The sequence below is a fragment of the Jatropha curcas genome, chromosome 3 (genome assembly GCF_041381405.1).
Source record: "Jatropha curcas cultivar XTBG-Jc1 chromosome 3, XTBG_Jcur_1.0, whole genome shotgun sequence".
In the NCBI taxonomy this organism is placed as follows: domain Eukaryota; kingdom Viridiplantae; phylum Streptophyta; class Magnoliopsida; order Malpighiales; family Euphorbiaceae; genus Jatropha; species Jatropha curcas.
In genome coordinates, this window is record NC_143153.1 from 32,416,748 (window position 1) to 32,435,455 (window position 18,708).

Sequence of the window (18,708 nt, forward strand, 5' to 3'; positions counted from 1 at the left end):
ACAAAATTGAAAGAAAACTTATATTTTAAAATTGAGTTTTTTAGTTTAAGATCATTAAAATAAAATCAAGTCAAAACAAATTTAGCCTACTAATACGTTCTTAATTATATAATTAATTTAATTTTAGCCATAACCAGTAATTATAATTATGATATTGCAGTACTTATACTTTTATTTAAACCAAAAAAAAAAAAAAAAAAGGAAAAAAAAATGGAGAATTAATATAAACTTGACCTAGCTTCAAGGATCTTTCTCCATATCTTCATCAGCGGGAAAATTATCCTTCTTCATCTGATCAAGAACATCAGTAGTTGATTTACCAGCAGCTATGTAAGTCCTCTTTAATCTATGATATAAATCCCTGGTTAGAGGTTCCAAGCTCTTCAATGACTTCACAATTTCCTCCATTTCTTCAACATCTCCTTGTACTTCCAAATAGTCCAAACAGGCAGTTAAAATGGTGGGATTTGGTTTCCAGCCTTTTCTTGAAACTAAAATCGCTCTCTTCAACATCTCAACTGCCTTTGACATTTGATTTTCTTGTGCATAACCCGTTGCCAATATAGTCCAGGTACTTGCATAAGGTTTTCTTCCCTGCGCAGCTTTCTCTACAGCTGCTTCAGCTCTCTCAAAAAGCCCCTTCTTGCAATATGCCACAAGAAGACTATTTAATACACGAAAGTCGTACACAGTGCACTTAGACTCCCACTCCTCCAGGATTTGTTCGGCACCCTCAATATCATCCAGCTTTGAGAGGGATTCTATCATGCAGCAAAATACTATAGTTCTTAATCCATACAATGATTTGTATTTATTCCAAACTCGGTAAAGCTCATCCTTTTTACCAGTCTGTCCATAGTGAGAGAGAAGAAAATTAAATGCCGATGTCTTCCTTTGACGGGGCATCATTTCCTCCATTTTCCTTAACATTGTCAGAGCTGTCTCAATTGACCCAACCTTCAGATATCCACTTGCAGCCACGGAATATATTTTCCAGCCATGATCAATATGGGGATTCTTTTCTACCTGATTCAAGATTCTCTCCATTCCAGAAATGTTAGATGTAGCAGCATAAGCAGCCATTAGGTTCATCATTGTGTACTTATCTCCATGGATCCCATTTCTTTCCATTTCGTGTATCAATGCATCAATTTTCTCAAAGTCTCCAGTTTTCCAATAAAGGTTAATCAGAATGTTGTAAGGAAACGTTGATGTTGCCATTCCCTTCTCTCTCATTTCCTGCATGATTGCTTCTGCTTTCTGAACAAAATTTTCTTGCACATAGACATTGAGAAGAGCACCATATACATGGAATGTTTTCAACTTACCTGAAAGCTCATTGAAGTACTTTTCTGCATGTGCAGATCCATAAACTCTATGGACCAAGTTCAACCTAGATGCAGCATCAGAGGGTGACAATGTGAAATACCGACGATCAGTCATCCAATGTGATATCTGAACCAACAGAGGAGCAGGAATATCAGGAACTGAAAATAGATTCATGTAGACAGTGCCAAACAACTAATCTATATCATGATATGATCCACATCAATGCTGAAGCCTGAACAAGTGAAGCTTCAATAGTAAGGTTGAATTTGCTAAACTAAACAAGCAAAATTATCACCACTGAAACTGTTGGAATGGTTGATAATTCAACAGATTCAAAACTCTAGCTAAAACATATTTAATAATGTTTGGAGGCTCTTGAACTAATCATATATTAAGTTTTAACCATATAATATATGATGCATGAACAAGCAAGCACATTACTGGTAAACAGTCAAGATGACAAACTTGGTTTCTATCTGGCCTTCTGCTGTTACAAGTTGTTATTTTCAATATTTGATAGCTGGAAGGAAAAATTGCACATATAAAATTACTATGGTTTAATCATAAAACTCCAATAAATAAAATGATCTCAACCCCCTACCATGATCAAGATATAATGATGTATTATTACGGTCTTTTAGGAGCTGTTTGTAGCCTTCTAACGATTTTTCGTACCAACTGCCCTCCATTGCTTGCTTTTTAAACCATAACAAAGACTTATTATCAGGTTGTCTCATTCCAATTGACGTTTGTTACAAATGCACAAAATTCTTCTGGAGCTAGATAATGTTTCTTAGCACTTAATCTGTACTTGTTTGCATGAATGTAGAAGATAGTGATGCGTTACTGGGATATTATTCTCCAAATAAAAGTGAATTATTTTGCCTTTATTCCGACTTAGTCTATAAGGTATTAGAGATTTCGGATCTTATGATGACTTGAAATTGATTGTAGGAAAACAAAAGTGAATTCTTTTCCCGCTGGTGGGTCGCGACGTTGGCTGTGGATGAGAGGAAGATAGTCAGATGAAGGACCAGTGGCTCAGGAACCCACAGGAGTAGATGACGCGCCCAATAAACCCCACGATAAATGGCAGGTAATCATCTAAAGGGAAATTCAAAACATTTCCTCCTATCCTTAGAAGTTAGACTAAACATAAAAGATTTCCCTTTTGTCGGAAATCGAGGGAAAAGTTTAGAAAGATGCAGCATTTATCCCTTCAAACAAACAAACTAAACACACCCACAAAGACAAAACACAATAAAAAAAGACGCTAATTATAAAGTTGGCTTAACCTATTTCCAGTAAAGAACAGGGAAAAAAGGAAAACCTCTAAGGCATGCTTGAAGCGTCTAAAATCCTTCATAAGGCAGATGAGATCTTGGAGTTGTCGTTTGTAAATATCATTTCCGTCAGTGACCCATTGTTCGAGCACCGATAACACTGAGGCTGCTGGGTCTCTTATGCGCTCAATTCGATGGCAAAGTACTGAAAACGAAGACGAAGAGGAAGACTGGATTTGGGTTTGATTAACAGTGGAGAAGAATGAAGCTAAAACCCTGGAATATAAGTTGATTTGGAGATTTGTAAGCGACCTGGTGAACAATTTGGTTGACAAATGAAGCTTCAGTTCTCTCTTCAAAATTTCCATTGCCTCTCGATGACTGAGGGGGCCAGAAGCGGGTTTAAGAGCGAGAACCAGAACCGGGGTTTAACTTTGAAGTGGAATTTTAATAAGACTCGCCGAGTTCACCACTTGAGTTGAAACGTTTTTATTTTAACCATCCGTTTTTTTGTTTTAACCATTCTGTATTCAAGGGCTACATCCCAAAGTAATCTGGATTCGTGCTGATCAGGAAATAAAATGAGTCAAAATACTCTCTCTCTCTCATATTTGAACGGATTTCATATACATGACTCGAATTTAATACCTTTGATTAAGAGAAAATGGATATTCGTCGTCCCCTTTCACTTTTAACATGTTGATAAACTACTAATCTCATTCTGATTCATAATAGATAGCTGACTTACACTAATATTTACTTATTTTTGGCTGTTGAGGCACCAAAATCAAGTATCTAATATTGGTTTAAGGTATTGAAACTTGAGTTCAATATTCTATTTTTAATTCTAATTATGGTAAAGATAAATGCATAGATTGGTTTCGTTTATTCAAATTTCAAAGAATATGTATAACTTGTACATGAACAAGAATTGCAGAAACATTATAGCAAGAAACACAAGTAATCAATTAATGAATTCAACCCATCACTTAATCACGCACAATTTGATTCTCTAAACATACATTTCCATCTCTCCTTCAATCACAAAACTTAAAAGAAAAAAAGAAAACTATTGTAATTATCTCTGCAAGTAAAGAAAAAGAAGAACCAAAAATAAAAGTAGAAAAGAAGAAATGTATCAAGTATATAGCTCTATCTTGGCTAGTGTGTGTGTGTGTCTATATATATATATATATATATATAGCCTAAAAGAAATTGCAGAAAAGCAGCGATCAGTTGATTCCAGGGCTAGGTCCAGATGGTGGCAATGGTCCTTTTGGTAGCATTGACGTAAACGTATTCACACTATATTCCAATCTAACCTTCGCCTGAGGTGGCAGTGGCCGAGCCTGAGAATCTCCGATGAGAGCAAAAGCCATAGCTAAACCAACTAGGAAGAATACAAAACTCCTGCATCTGCTGATCGTGTAACCCATTCTTGTTCTGCAATTTACTAAGTTTGCTAGCTTATATATAGAGATGGTGGATGGTGCGAAATGGTCTGGTATATTGCATGCATGAAAAGTGGGCCTGCCGGCTTAGCCTGTCAACTGGGATTTGGTACAGGTAATTTTGCGTTGGATCAAGTTTGCCGGCAAAATGATCCTTCCCTTCTGCTTAATTGCAGATAATTGGGTGTACGGTTAGACTTTGACATTCTCAAACCTTAAATTTGTATAGTTTTTTTCAGTGACGAGGTAACATGTCGCCATCTACACATGCGTAAAACCATTGACTTTTGGATTTTATATTGTATAATTTTGAGTTGACTATATTAATTATTCGTTAATCTTTCTGATTCATGAATTTAATTATCCTGCAAGTTCAAGGTACAAAGTGTTCATTTTTAATTAAACAATGGAAGATGGTTCGTTATGATTTACATGGTCATGTGCTTAAATTAACTGAGAAATGAGAACCCTATAGAAAATAACCCTTAAACAGATAACAGAATGAAAAATGAGAACTGAGGGGGGAAATTCTTACTACCAACATCAGGCCAGCAGGCAAGAAAACAGAGGAATACCTTAGAATGGGTACCTCATAATGTGACTAAGGAATGATTCATTAGAAATTTTCTCAACAAGCAATAAGAAATTTATTTTATCATATGAAGAGAAGATGTCACGGAATAAGAGAGTAAAATAGTAAAAAAGTGCAACATTTGACAACCATTCCAACTCATTTACAGAGCAGACAAATGTCAGCAATGTACATCCAAGTATTCACCCACCTCCTCGGTTAAACAGCAGGCCTATTCATTGCTATGTAAGACAGCTATCCACTATGGTATATGACCTGATAAACATATTGCTACAACCCATGTTATCCAGTCTTTTTTACCAAAAGGTTACAGGAACTTTGCACTAGAGAGAGAAATCTACATACTAAAAACAAATTTAAATTGAATGACAATGTTCAGCAACTAGAACTTTTCCAAAACTCTACTCATCAGCTCTGTAGAAATGCAGCAACTTCATTGGCAAAACCTTTTCCTGCACATGAGGAAGTGAGATGAAAGTTCAAGAAAGTGACTTCAGTTTATCATCAACAAAAGCTGCAGTAGATATACCTGGATAGTTTCTTCTGATTGGGAAGGAAAATGAAAACCAATTGAGCAATTCTGCAATATTTCAGGACTTTTCATCCATGCTCGGCGCCCATCACTCACTTTAATCTTATATTTGAACATCTGAAACAAGTAAAAACCATGAAATTAAAAAAACGTGAATTTTTTTTTTGGCATTTAAGTCCAAGAAGATCTTTCAATATCACTGAACTTCTTCAAGTGCACCCAAACAAAACCGTGAAATTTTGAAAACAATATATTTTTTCCTTGGAGATCTCTTCACCAACATACAAAATATGTGCAGATTATTTAATTCACCCCCCTCTCTCTCCGTGTGTTTCTTTTTCTTTCTTTCTTTTTTTTTTTTTTTTTTTAAATTTCACTGATATAATATGCCAGTTGAGCAATGGCCAGTAATATTAATAGCATCAATGAGAAAGAAAGCGAACCTCTGAAAGTGGGATAGTTGGGTTCTCCAGCTCATCTTCCTCCATCTTCACACCAGTGCCTTGGCACTCTGGGCAGAACACACAATCAATATGGGTTTTTATAGGTTTCATCCTCCCATCGTTTCCTGTTTTACTGGATTTAGTTCCATTCTTTCTTTTAGACCTCCGTTTTGCCTTTGGACTAACTGATTGATTTCTATCCATTTCATATTCACACAGAAGTATCCAATGTATGAGGCAGGAAGTATGAAATACATGAAATGCCTACATTGAAAATATTAGATGGAATTAAATAAGTTCTTCATGTCTGCCAATCAAATTAGTAAAACAGCTTTCTGGGCCCAACAGATGTAAGAGACCATAACGAGTATGTAATGCAAAGCATGTGAAAGGTGGCACAAAAGATACATAAACTTGAAGAAACCATGGGTAATCTACAAAAATTTTACCCCATTCACATTTCTGCTACTGCAGGCAAGTTTGCCGGTCTTCACGTTAATGAGTGTTGCAACATCTTTCTCTGGAAGCATCTTTTGCTGACAGATGTCACACATTCTTTCTGCTGCTATGCGATGTTGCCGTCTCATCTCTCGCCGTATGGTCTTGTTTGATATAAACCTTGAACGAAGAAGCTGATCATCATATCGATCCAACAGCAGCCTAGAAGAACCACTATTTGAAGTCGAAGATTCTTCACCAGATGAATCATACTGACTGCTAAAAGACATACTGATATCCTCAGGGTCAGAAAAAGAATTTTTCCTTTTCTTATTAGCCCCCTCTCCATTCTCTAACTCTAGCGTAGGACAAGATGATAGCAACAACTTTACATCATCAAGTAAACCCTTTCTTCCCAAATCATAATTATAGGCAAAAGTCAGAATAGCAAAGTCATGATCCAAAACCTTGACCATCCCCTCATCACAAGGACTACTTTCCCCTAACCATTCACACCATATCCTACTAATTTCATTAGATTCATTTGCCTTCTCATAGAATCTTGCAGCAATTTGTGCAGAACCCACAAACCTGACTTTCAACTCAGAGATTTCTTCCTTTACAAGTACATCTGGAATAACTAGATCGCAGGTCTCCCCATTGCCATTCAAACCCTTGTTACATCCAACATGCCCATTGCCAGAAGAATTCAAGTTTACACCATACTTAACAATAGCAAGATTTTTACCATTTCCGTTAGACTCCAACAACCTACTTTGATTACCATTTGTGACAACTAACCGTCTCTCAGTCTCACTTGAATTATCAAAGAAATGAACACCATCACTAAAAGGCCATGGATTGGGCTTGAGGAGAGTAAGCTTAGCAGCGGATAACCTCTCAGTGTGAAGATTGCCCTTCAAGTGATCAAATAACACAGTATCACTATAACAAGGTGCAAGACACAAAGTACAAAAGAATATTAACCTCTTCCCATCCTCCCGAAGCTCCACGTAGGGATGTCCTTGCGATCTAACATTGTGAAGAGTGGTTCTAGCTAACTGCTCCTTTAGGTTACTGGCGCCTGTTTTTGGCAAAGCGGACTCCCACCTTCCTGCCATCCAAAAACTTCCCGCCAAATGAAAATTCTCAAATTATTTCAAAAGCAAACTTCACCTCCTTCAGAATTGCCCAATTCTCACTTTCGATTTTTGTTCTTTTAAGTGAACAAAAGCAGAGAACCTTGAAGAAACAAACAACCTTATAGAAGATACAAATTCCACGATAATTATCTGAAACCCTAAAAATCAAATTCCAATAGGTCCATAAGACCCCTTTAAGACCACAAAGTTAAAAAAGCTTCCTGCCACCACATGAAACCCTAAGGCGCTCAAATTACAGAACAACATCACAGAAACGCTAAATTTCAGAACATTGAGCTCGTTTCAGAGCAACAGTCCACCCAATTTCAACATGCAAACAAAATCAATACTCGGAAGCACCAAATTCTAAACAAAACCCCAAGATATCTTCAAATTATTGGAATTCCAGGTTTAAATAAAAATGAAAACTGATTGCAAAGAAAAATATCAACAAAACAACTCGAAGCGAGACTAAATCAGAGTATTCAATTACTTCCAACTTTACATATTCGTATCGAGGTTTGTAAAGGAGAATTCGGTTGAGACCGTCTAGTCCGTACAGCCACAGCGAGGGAGACACGAGCCGAGGAAAGCATAGGAGCATACGAGCACGAATCCTCCATTGACATCTCCATTTCTTGCCGAATAGAAACAGAATTGGGATGATGTTTGTAGAGAGAAAGAGAAGCGAGAAACCACGAGAAAATGAAAGAAAGTAAGAGAAAGGAGAAAAGACGAAACGACTCTAACCGAAATTTGGTTATTTTAACACAGAGACAGCTGCGAGATTTCCGTGTCTTAATAAATAATAATAAAATTTTCAGATTAGATCAGATTAATTATTACCGTGTACAAGGGGAGCACTGCTTAAAGTGTCATCATGACTGCCGTCAGATATATGGACTTTGTATGAGTCGAAATTATGAACGGTAGAGATCGATGATAAAAGTGAATTATTAAGATAAGTGTTGTCCAAGAGAAGAAGAGAAGATTCGGATCCAGATATGGATACCGAATTACAGGCGTACGGATAATATTGTAGGGTTTTTTTTTTAAATAAAAATTAATTAATTTGTTTATTTCGGAAGGTAGTTGATAACTGTTTTTTGAGTGATCTACTTCATCTTCATGCAACGGAAATTTTAGTAGAAAAATTCAAAACTCCTTAACTCTTAAATTATGAACACTGTGAGTGTGTAATAAATTAAAAATATTTTTTAAAAAATTCTTACCGTGATTGGTTTGATTTAATCTATGATTTAGTCAATAATTGAGGCCATGAATCCAATAAAGATAAGTAATTTCCGCAAATATATAATTAGAAAGAACAAAGACCCACCGCTTAGATCAAACATCAAGAAAAGAATTGTTTGACAAAATGCCTTCTTTGGACTAATCAGATTTAAAATTGTATTACACACTCACAGTCATAGATGTTTCCAACACATTTGCAGACAAAAAACTAATTAATCAAACAAAACACTAACTAATTAATAATAAATAAGCTTCATATAAATCAATACATGGGATAATTAATAACAAATTCATATACCTTCAAAAAAAAAAAACTAAGAGGGAAAAAAAGAACCAAAAACATATATAAAATAAAGAAAATAGAAAAGCTAAACCAAGAAAGAACAGAAGTGAAAGCTTTTTTTACATCAAAATCATAAATCAAATCAAGGTAATAAAAAACTAAGTCCCAAACAGAACAAAAGGAAAAAAGAAAAGAAAGATCTAGCGTTTGATATGCTTGACTTTGTTCCATCCTTTCTTGCAAGATTCACCAACAATCTTCACTCCTTTCTTGAACAAAATCTTCAGCTCCTTAGCCCTCTCCTTAACCTGCTCCTGGAAGCCACCCATCTCTCTTCTTGCTGCTATTGATTTCTAGAGAGAGAGAGAGAGAGAGAAGAATCAAGAGAAAGAAGACAGGAGGAAAATATCTGAATTGCTGAGATATATATATATATGTTTAGAGAGAGAGAGAGAGAGTATATATATACCGATGAAGAGAACTTTTTCCTTCTTGGGGTTTGCGCTAGCCACTTGGTCTAGGTCTAGAACAAACCATCTGATCTGGAAATTCTTTATTGGTTGTTACCACGTTGGATCCAACACATAATCTGTATACGTGGCGAAGATCGAGTGGTTAACACGTCTTCCTTTTATAGTGCCAACGCGATTATTCATAGACGTTGATTGCGGGCTAAGACATCTCTCTCTATGTAGTGTAGGCCAGTAGAGCGTTAGTCCTTGGGCCCACAGTCATCCGAGCTGCTCTGCTCAACAGCTCCACGAATGAAATTTATTGAATTCGAGTAATTTCCATAATAAGTGTTTAGTTAATATAAACTATTACTGAATGAGAGATCTTGAGTTCGAATTATTTCAATAACAAGTGATTTCACCGATATGAATATGACTTGAATTCGAGTCGTTTCCATAACAAGTGTTTAGTCAATAGGGAGGGCTATCGAATGAGAAATCTTGAACTCGAATTATTTCGATAACACGTGATTTCACCGATATTACGAGTCAACAAGGATAGTTATCCTATTATGTATTCTATTGCGTTCTAAAAAAAAATAATATTTTAAAATTTTGAGACCATAGTAGGTATTACTGCTGAAAATTTTGGAAGCATTATTATATGTAATAAGCTGTCAAAAAGAAAAAGACATGATGGCAAAAGCTAGAGAAATGAATGTCTGAAAACAGAAATGATTATTTGGACCAAAGTTGGTCTCCAAACATGATTGCGTCTCCTTAAAATGACCATGGATCCATGTGGGAAGGTTCATACACAGCACCATGTCTAAATCATAGGGAACCTTGCTTTTGTATGTATGTTATAATGAATGAAAATTTCCACATCTCAACGAGAATTTTGTCAACATATCTTAGGATCCAATCTTAATGAGGCAGAATGAAGAATTTACAAAGAAAGACTACCTTTAGAACTAAATAGACATGGGGGAGGGAGAAGGAGAGGGAGAGTGGGGAACAGGGCTGAGGGCGATAAAACTAAATAGACAGGTATTTTGAAATAACCTAAAAAGTAACTCTTGAGCAAAGAAAGAAAGATAGTCAAATGTTTTCAACTTCATATTTAATTTAAGACACAAAAGTAATAATCAGTGTCACAGCATTGTACAAGGAATGTATTGCAATGGGAGAACTCAAGTTTCCAGTCCAACTGTAACAGAATCCGAGGACACATCCTATTATAAACAACTGTAGAAAATTCTCACCAGAGAAGTGAGCTGCACTAAAAACAGCTGAACTGATAAAAACTGCTTTCTGCCAGTTCATGGTGGATGCGAGAGACGTCAATAGAAATCCTCTGTAAATAATTTCTTCCATTAGGGGAGTGACAAGGCAGTAAACAAGAATGCAGGCAGCTTTCGATATATTGCTGCTCAGAAGAATTTCCTTCAATATTGGGTTGTTCACAGCCTAAAAACATTTAGATAAGAATCATTAAGACGTGAAAAACTTTAGAAACCAAGCTGGCAAGAAACATTACTCCTTTAACCAACATATCTTATGACAAGGACACGTACAGCAATGAGTTTGAATTGAACATTGTTGAGAGCATGAATTTGTTACAGAACAAATATGAAATGTGATGCTGTTTAAAGTAATGATTTAACGCACATCATTGAAGTGAAATGATAGGACATGATTTTCTAAAGTGCATTTTAAGTAAATTGTTTACTTGTTCCAATTCAAAATATGGATTGAGATTAAAACCGCGGTTAATCCAAATCCTTTCTTTTTTCTTTTGTGATAACAGTGCATTTTGGCATCCTATGCATAGGTTAAAAACTCCGTGAAAAATAAGGTTGTGTTGCAATTGAAAGTAGATCCTTACTTCTCTAGCCCCAGACTCCTAAAAAGTTACACCATATTCCGGATGATTTGATCTACCTGATAAGCTATAGCAGAGCTCAAAGCTAAGATATCCTTGCAATGCACCATTAAAAAAATGATTCTATGCATTCAGCAACTGGATTCATTGAAATGTTGTGAAAGGGCAGTTAAAAACGATTCAAATGCTATAACACAAGCACACAATTTACTTCTCTTAGACATCTAATGCCAGTGCTTTCCTCATGTAGAGAAGTGGATTATTCTCAGTATTCTTTCCTTCCCCCCAATCAATGCTCGTTTATTGTTTACAAGTCTCCCTGCCTATAACATCCAATTTTCCATCATCTGTTCTAAGAATCTCTACTTTGGGGAAAAAGAATAATGGTCACAGTCAAGGTTGACATATGACTTCTGCTGTTCTACAACGTCTTTGATCACCATGGTTTAAGAACGTAATCAAAACTGAGTCAAATTGATTATAATCTCATGGCAACAGAAATTAGTTTTTAAACTTGAATAGCATTGGATCATATATGAATCTTCTCTATGAGATTATGAACAGGCAAACAACATGTAGTTAGGATGAGTGACTTACAATTTCAGATATTTCATGACTATCAGTGGAAAAGATCATTAGAAAAGGTGTATTATACAAAGCAGAAAAAGGTTTAAACAGATTGTTCTCTATGCATGTGAAAGGGCAACATGATTTTTCTCTGCCTAAACTTTTAAGAGAAGAAAAAGAAAACAATTTTATTCACAATCAAAAAAATTCTCAAGTGTTCAATAATATTAATTATTTTCTCAAATCCTGTCACGATGTATCTATATGAACCTTAAAAGCACCTTAATTTGTCAATGAGATTACCAACCTTTGGCCCAACATATATATCAGCAAGGAATGAGATAAGGAACACCAATAAAGTCAGAGACCCAAAACCAAGTGCTGATGCTAACAGCCAGTTCCTCTCCTTTGATAACTTATTAGATTTGAAGATGTTCCTTAACTTATGGTCCGGTTTGGCAGTGGTATTAAGTAGAACCAGAGCTCCAATGAGTTCTAAAATTTGTACAACAAGAAGTGATAATATCTGCACTAAAGAAAATAAACATCATTGTGCAACTTCTCGGATGCATAGATGTCATCTACACGACTCTAATGAATAAGAAACAAGTTATATCAGGTTTAGCTCCTTTAAGTTAAAATTTTATCATGAATCTTGGATGATAGACCAATAAAATAGGAACAAAACCTTGACATCACATGGATAGACAGAATTCATAAAGTCATTAGAAATACATCCTCAATACTCCTCATGAACATTTTTCTTTTTTAATGACAATGGCAATCAAATTATAATTGGTTGTCCAGTTAAACACAAAGAAGAAGAATCTATAAGTTCAATTTTGAGATTAAAAGAAAAAGGCAATATCCAAGGGACTGGGGTGACATGAGGAGAACATAGCATAACTGGCATCATTATTGAATAGCGTTGATCTCCATTAGCAGCAGGAATTCTAGTTCTGGAAGAAGATATTGGCATTTGAGTTAACTGCAGGTTTTTAGCTTATACTCACAGATTTAATCATTCAAAACAAAATTATATCACCAGAACAAATAAAAAAAGAGGCTAACCCAGTCTCGCTTACTTCAGTTTGTGGATCAAGCGCAGGTTGGTGCAACAAGTAGGCAACTATAGACAAGCCTCCAACACCGAGAGGGATATGTAAATTGAACATATACATCGCCATAATACTCCATATACTTCCTCTTTCCCATGGTATATCTAACGAAAGCACAGAAAAGTCCTGTTTACATATACCAAAATTAATGGCGACTAAGGAAAAGAAAGTTTGTTCATAAAGAAGCTGCAATTTCAAATTATAGGACTCCTAAGGATTGAAAATTTAATGAGACTCTCTAACACAAAAACAAACCATGTTCTCCATCTGATAATTTTTGCTTTTCAGTATAAACGCGGTATGCAACTTGCAACTTAGTCTACAATTTAGCGGAAAGTAATATTGCTTTTAGAGTAAAAGATAGGAATTAATTAAGAAACGAGTCGAGATAATCATTAAGCAACAGAAGCAAAATGTACCTCAGTGGGTTTATCGGTACTGTTGTTTTTTTTGCAATAACAATTGGGAGAAAATTTGAAACTGAGATTGGATTTTGATATGGAGAAACAATGAAGAAGCTTCGGTTTGTTGAAATTGCTGCGAAATGTGGCGGGAAGAGCACCCACCGTCGGTCGAAGCGAGAGTAGCATTTCTTTTGCCCTCTTTTTTCAACTTTAGGGCTTGTTTATTGTAATCCACCCTCTGTGCTTTGAATCACATAACTTATCGGGAAGAGCTCTTGATTGCGTCGTCATGCAAGAAGATGCTTACTTCTGAATTTGAACGACATCGTCTATTGGAATTTGCGTTTAGCGAAATGATTTCTGCGTTTATTTGCAAAGAAAATGCCGTCACATAAAACGACTATTTGTTTGCTTCCATCACCAAGCTCGCAGGTTCTAACTTCCCTTTCAATTTCTTTATGTTGCTTTATTTACACTTACACTGGAATTGTCTTATTTGCAAGAAAATTCATGCAACAACTACAAGTAGTGTATATTCATAAATATGACATTGTTAATTTTTGTTGAACATAATGAGACTTCATGCTAAACTTCGTTCAGACTAAATTTTAAGACACTCACAACCTGTTTGATGAAATTACCTTGAAAAAGATTTTAAATGTTGCCATTTCTTGACCTAATCATGCTTGATTAAGATTAAATATTCGATTACTCAAGTCTCAAGCATTAGTTAGGAATCATTAACGATAATGAATTTAGAGTTTAATGCAATAATCCTAACACTCGTGTTACATATTCTTTTGAACTGTAGGAGGATTCTCCAAGCAAGCTTCAATTTTATTTTATGCATCTACATGTTCACGTTGGGAATAACTGCAGGAATACTCACCATTCTTTAATTCTGTGAGTTCTTTCATGACCTTTTTTCCTTTGCATTATCCGTTTCTTAATCACAAAATAGTCTATTTATAAGGCAAGTATCAATTCGATTCATCAATATTATATATATAAGCCATGAGCTCTAGCTAGCTACCCAGCAGAGATTTCTTTTTTTGTCATACCATATGGCTTTTGCAATTGAAATAGATGATCTTAATAAAGAACTATGGAGACAGAGAAACAAAAGGATAGAGAATTTATTGGGGGCTTTGTACAGGTGTGAAGAACAGATTGATGAAGATGATGCATGCACGATGGAGGTTCGATTATATGAATTAGCAACGGTCGGTGACAATGTAGATGCATTTATCGATGAACTAGAAGTCATTTTATCAAAAAGTTATCAACAATCCTTGAAGTCAATTGTTTTCGATCAAGTAAGCCCATCAGGGAATTCTTTGCTTCATGTTGCAGTAGCCGCTGGAAGCGAAAATATCACACGAATCCTTGTTACTCACTTATCTTACTTAATCACGAAAACAAATTTCGAGGGTGATACTGCACTTCATGTAGCTGCCAGAGCTGGAATGCTAAACACATTGCAAATCCTTGTCCATGATTTTAGTGCACCTGAGAAAGAAAGTTTGCTGAGAAAAAGAAATAATAAAGGAAACACTGCTTTACATGAAGCAGTTTCCAATGACCGCAAAGATGTGGCTAGTTTTCTGCTTTCACTTGACTCTGAACTGGCTTATCATCAGAATTATGAAGTTGTTTCCCAAGATATAAAGAAAAACATCGAGAAAGGTAAGTCTCCATTATATCTTGCAGTGGAGAAAGGCCTGCAGCAAATGGTTGGCATTATTTTGACAGCAATAACCCAACATAGAAATGCACTTAATAGGCTAGAAGGAAGCTCTCCTGCGCATGCTGCTATCAAGACAAAAAATTTGGGTAATTAGTTACTGTGTTATTTTCCCCTGTGTTTATGTACATATATACATTAGGATACTTTGAAGGTAGGGAACTATGTCAATTTTTGCAGTCCTTAACACTACGAAACAGGACTCAAGTATGTCAAGTTAGCATAATAGCATGCACATATATATTCTTATGTTCATCGATAGAATAAAAGGTAGCATTTTTTTAAGCTATATATAACATATTCCATGTGCTTTGGAATTTCAGTCATATTGGAACAAATAGCAAATGCAATGCCAGAGCTAACTCGTGCTAAAGAAACTGGGGGGAATAATGTGTTCCATTTAGCATCAAGTGTAGGTTTTCTTCATGGAGTTAAGTTGCTGATAAAAAAGAAATTTAAAGATTTGGCAATTGAAAGAAATGAAGAAGGTGCCTTCCCTATTCATTTTGCCTGCAAAATGGGTCATTTAAAAATTGTGAACGAGTTGCTTAATGAGTGGCCCAATCCAATGGAGTTTGTCGATAACAAAGGGCGAAATATCCTTCATGTTGCAGCTGAGCATGGACGAGAAAATGTTCTAAAATATCTACTTAAACGTCCTGAGCTTAAAGAACTCAGAAATGAGAAAGATAAAGAGGGAAATACACCTCTACATTTGGCTGCAAAGCACGGAAGCCCTTTGTCTGTGTTCGCACTTGTTTTGAACAAAAATGTTCATACAGATATTGTCAACCATGAAAACTTGACTCCATTTGGTATAGCTGAGACACAGTCTATTCAACTGGAGGAGGAAAATTTCAACAGACCAACTCCACACTATACGGTATATTAATTTCTCTATCATAAGTTCTGGATATATATATATATATATATATATATATATATATTTATCCTACTGAATTCTAGTTTTCGTTTTATGCAGAACAAGAAACTTGTTCCAGATGACACGATTGATGATGAAGGGACGGTGCAGTCAAAAAGCTTTTATAAACAGTTAGATTTTTTTGGAGTGGTATGTTTTTTCTTTTTTAATTGTTTGTTTCATTTTTAATCTTTTTCCTTGTATTTTGATTGATTTTGCTAAATAAATTTTCTTTTCCCCTCTTTGTTGGTGCATGCAGATGATGACATTTTCAATCTTATATTTCCATAGAAGACCTAAAATTGAAAGAACATTAATAGAGAATATGCGCATTCCTGGAAAGATATTGTCTAAAGATGAAGTCAGGAGCAGGATAGAGATTCTTCTGGTGGCAGCAGTACTTGTCGCCGGTGCTGCCTTTAATGCAGCTTGCCAGGTTCCTGGTGGTAATTCTAGCAACTCAGACAGTGAAAATACTCTTATGGAAGTACTACACTATTTCTATTTCCTTTTAGATTCAATAGCACTGAATTTCTCTGTGGCTGCAGCAATAATCTTGTGTTGGGTACAATTATATGATGTGAAAATTGCAAGCCATGCTGTTTGGTTAGCTTCAATAATGGTTGGTAGTTCTATTTACTTCTTGTTCGTAACATTCTTGTTTGCTTTGTTGATAGACGTTTATAAAGGGCAAATCACTGCCCTTTTCATAGCTTCCATTGCAATGGAAGGTGCCTTTGCAGTATTTTTCTTGCTTCTTTGCATACCATTGGTTATTCCACCAGAAGTCAACAAAACTGTCGAAAAGTATGTCTCTCCTGTTATCTATTACTACCTTTTTCTCTATCATTTTGTTCTTCAAAAGGGGCTTGGTTACTGGGTTTCCTAAGTAAACAGATGTCTTCTAGTTAAATAAATGTGAAATACGGATATTTGGTTTGTTGCCAAATAACATATCTTGGATTATGAGTGTTTCTGTTTGTAATAATTTGGGTTCATGAATTGTAATAATTATATTATAATTTTGTTATCTACCTAATTAGTTATTTGAATAAGTTCATGATGCTTGTAATGATTTAATGTACTTGCACGTTAATTTACATTAGAACTAGCATTCATCATTTTGTTATTGAAAAAAGTTATAGCAAAAGGAGCTTGCGATTACCGGTATTGGTGAGATAAGTGGTTCGATACTTTTTTTCTGTAAGATAAATGATTTGACACTCTTCTTTCTTAAATGAGATCGAGGGTTGGATTTTTATAAATAAAGTAAATATTCAGCTATGAGCACTTTACTCAATGAACCGGAGATAGATGTGATTAATATCAATTTAAAAAATTTTAATTTTATAAAATCTCATCAAATAAGGGAAAAGATCAAAAATAAAATTATAAAGTTGAAATTTAATAAATCAAAATTCAATACAATAATAATTGTGTGAGGGTAACTTTCAACAAAAAAATTGAAACAAGATTGATATAATTATTTAGTCTTAAAACTAAAAACTTCCGCGGACGAGAAAGAGCTGCAGTGCTTGATAGAGTTGCCAGAAGCAATGGAGAACGGAGTGATCGTGGAGCTTCAAAGAAACTCAAGCAAGTGGGCTATGGTTGTAGGAGAAATTGTGAAGATGGAGAGAAAAATATTCCCAAAACACGAATCTCTTGCTAGCTCTTTTGACGATGAACTGAAAAAGAAGAATTCGGGGTTGCTTTACTCGGAACTGGACGGACAAGTCGTAGGTTATGTCATGTATTCTTGGCCGTCTTCTTTGTTTGCTTCTATCACAAAGCTTGCAGGTTCTAATTAGTCCCTTCTTTATATCGCTTTAGTTACACTTAGACATGCAACAAGTAGTGTATATTTGTAAATATGATATTGGTAATTTTGTTGATAAGATACTGCGACTTCAAAATAACCATTTTGCAGAAATTTGCTAACTTTACTTGTTTCTTTTGGTTGATTGCTTGCTTATTCAGACAAAAATTTTAAGACACCCACAACCTGTTCGATGAAATTACCCTGAAAAAGATTTTAAATGATGCCATTTCTCGACTGCTGAATTCTTGATCACATCATGCTTGCTAAACCCTTTTATTATTGTTTTTTTTTTTTTTTTTTTTTTTTTTTGATAAAAGGATGAACCTTTGCATATCTTGAGTGATAAAATTTTGATTTTCTTATTTGTTGTTGGTGGTAAATGAAAACAGTGAAGGAGAATTATAGAAGGCAAAGCCACGGAGAGGCATTGCTAAAAGCAGCAATTGAGAAGTGTAGATCACGAAAGGTCAATCGCATATCACTACATGTTGATCCTTTGAGGGCTCCAGCAATGAGTCTGTACAAGAAGCTTGGCTTTCAAGTTGATGATTTGATTCAAGGCTACTACTCTCCCGACCGAAATGCCTATAGAATGTATTTGGAATTTGATTCAGATTAGAGGAAACTAGGAGCTTCAAATTTGAACCAAAAACTTTTATTCTATAGTTAATTGGGTTCAATGAATTAAAAAAAAAAAAAAATTCTGACATTTTTGGATTAACCCCTTTGTCACAACAATTTTCTTGCATAAATAATCCAAAATATGTAAGCATAAATAATCCAAAATATGTAAAAAGGTAAGAACTTTCTTGCATAAATACCAAAAAGATACATGGGCAGTGTGTGTGTGTCCATACAAGAAACTAAGTTTTCAAGTTGATGATTTAATTTAAAAATTAAAACAAAAACAGCAAATTGTTGCTGCCCAGGATCGAACTGGGGACCTTTAGTGTGTAAGACTAACGTGATAACCACTACACCACAGCAACTTGGTTGTTTGTTCTTGCAAACAACATTATATATTACATTATTGTTTGGATTTTACGA

The 18,708-nt window shown here is 35.2% G+C and overlaps 5 protein-coding genes and 1 non-coding gene across 9 annotated transcripts; 2 read left to right on the forward strand and 4 right to left on the reverse strand.

Moving 5' to 3' along the window:
• Nucleotides 1–80: 80 nt before the first annotated feature.
• Nucleotides 81–3,163, reverse strand: LOC149497963 (pentatricopeptide repeat-containing protein At2g20710, mitochondrial-like). Its single transcript, XM_089719324.1, has 2 exons — nt 2,660–3,163; nt 81–1,455 (listed from the first exon to the last, which is right to left on the reverse strand). Exons 1-2 carry the CDS (start codon nt 2,978–2,980, stop codon nt 241–243), a joined length of 1,536 nt encoding a protein of 511 aa, XP_089575450.1. The 5' UTR covers nt 2,981–3,163; the 3' UTR covers nt 81–240.
• Nucleotides 3,164–4,736: 1,573 nt separating this feature from the next.
• Nucleotides 4,737–7,996, reverse strand: LOC149497964 (acyl-UDP-N-acetylglucosamine O-acyltransferase). The gene is made up of 4 exons (XM_089719171.1): nt 6,080–7,996; nt 5,631–5,894; nt 5,185–5,304; nt 4,737–5,107 (listed from the first exon to the last, which is right to left on the reverse strand). The coding sequence occupies exons 1-4, from the start codon at nt 7,187–7,189 to the stop codon at nt 5,057–5,059; spliced, it is 1,545 nt and encodes a 514-aa protein (XP_089575297.1). The 5' UTR covers nt 7,190–7,996; the 3' UTR covers nt 4,737–5,056.
• A 704-nt stretch (nt 7,997–8,700) lies between these two features.
• LOC105646948 (CAAX amino terminal protease family protein) lies at nt 8,701–13,359 on the reverse strand. 4 transcript variants are annotated; one of them, XM_089719173.1, is made up of 5 exons: nt 13,189–13,359; nt 13,025–13,088; nt 12,737–12,873; nt 11,959–12,177; nt 8,701–10,669 (listed from the first exon to the last, which is right to left on the reverse strand). In XM_089719173.1, the coding sequence occupies exons 1-5, from the start codon at nt 13,357–13,359 to the stop codon at nt 10,328–10,330; spliced, it is 933 nt and encodes a 310-aa protein (XP_089575299.1). In that variant the 3' UTR covers nt 8,701–10,327. The 4 variants fall into 4 exon arrangements, with proteins under 4 accessions (XP_089575299.1, XP_089575300.1, XP_089575302.1 ...); XM_089719174.1 differs by lacking the exon at nt 13,025–13,088 and having other exon boundaries at nt 12,737–12,895; XM_089719176.1 differs by lacking the exon at nt 11,959–12,177.
• Nucleotides 13,360–13,465: 106 nt separating this feature from the next.
• Nucleotides 13,466–16,894, forward strand: LOC105646950 (ankyrin repeat family protein). The gene is made up of 6 exons (XM_012232910.4): nt 13,466–13,605; nt 13,985–14,076; nt 14,330–15,006; nt 15,241–15,800; nt 15,900–15,989; nt 16,099–16,894. Exons 1-6 carry the CDS (start codon nt 13,555–13,557, stop codon nt 16,726–16,728), a joined length of 2,100 nt encoding a protein of 699 aa, XP_012088300.2. The 5' UTR covers nt 13,466–13,554; the 3' UTR covers nt 16,729–16,894.
• Nucleotides 16,895–17,252: 358 nt separating this feature from the next.
• LOC105646951 (Acyl-CoA N-acyltransferases (NAT) superfamily protein) lies at nt 17,253–18,404 on the forward strand. The gene is made up of 2 exons (XM_012232911.4): nt 17,253–17,639; nt 18,051–18,404. Exons 1-2 carry the CDS (start codon nt 17,396–17,398, stop codon nt 18,278–18,280), a joined length of 474 nt encoding a protein of 157 aa, XP_012088301.1. The 5' UTR covers nt 17,253–17,395; the 3' UTR covers nt 18,281–18,404.
• A 173-nt stretch (nt 18,405–18,577) lies between these two features.
• Nucleotides 18,578–18,650, reverse strand: TRNAV-UAC (transfer RNA valine (anticodon UAC)). Its single transcript has one exon. It is a non-coding gene; the product is annotated as a tRNA-Val (tRNA).
• Between the last annotated feature and the right edge of the window lie 58 nt (nt 18,651–18,708).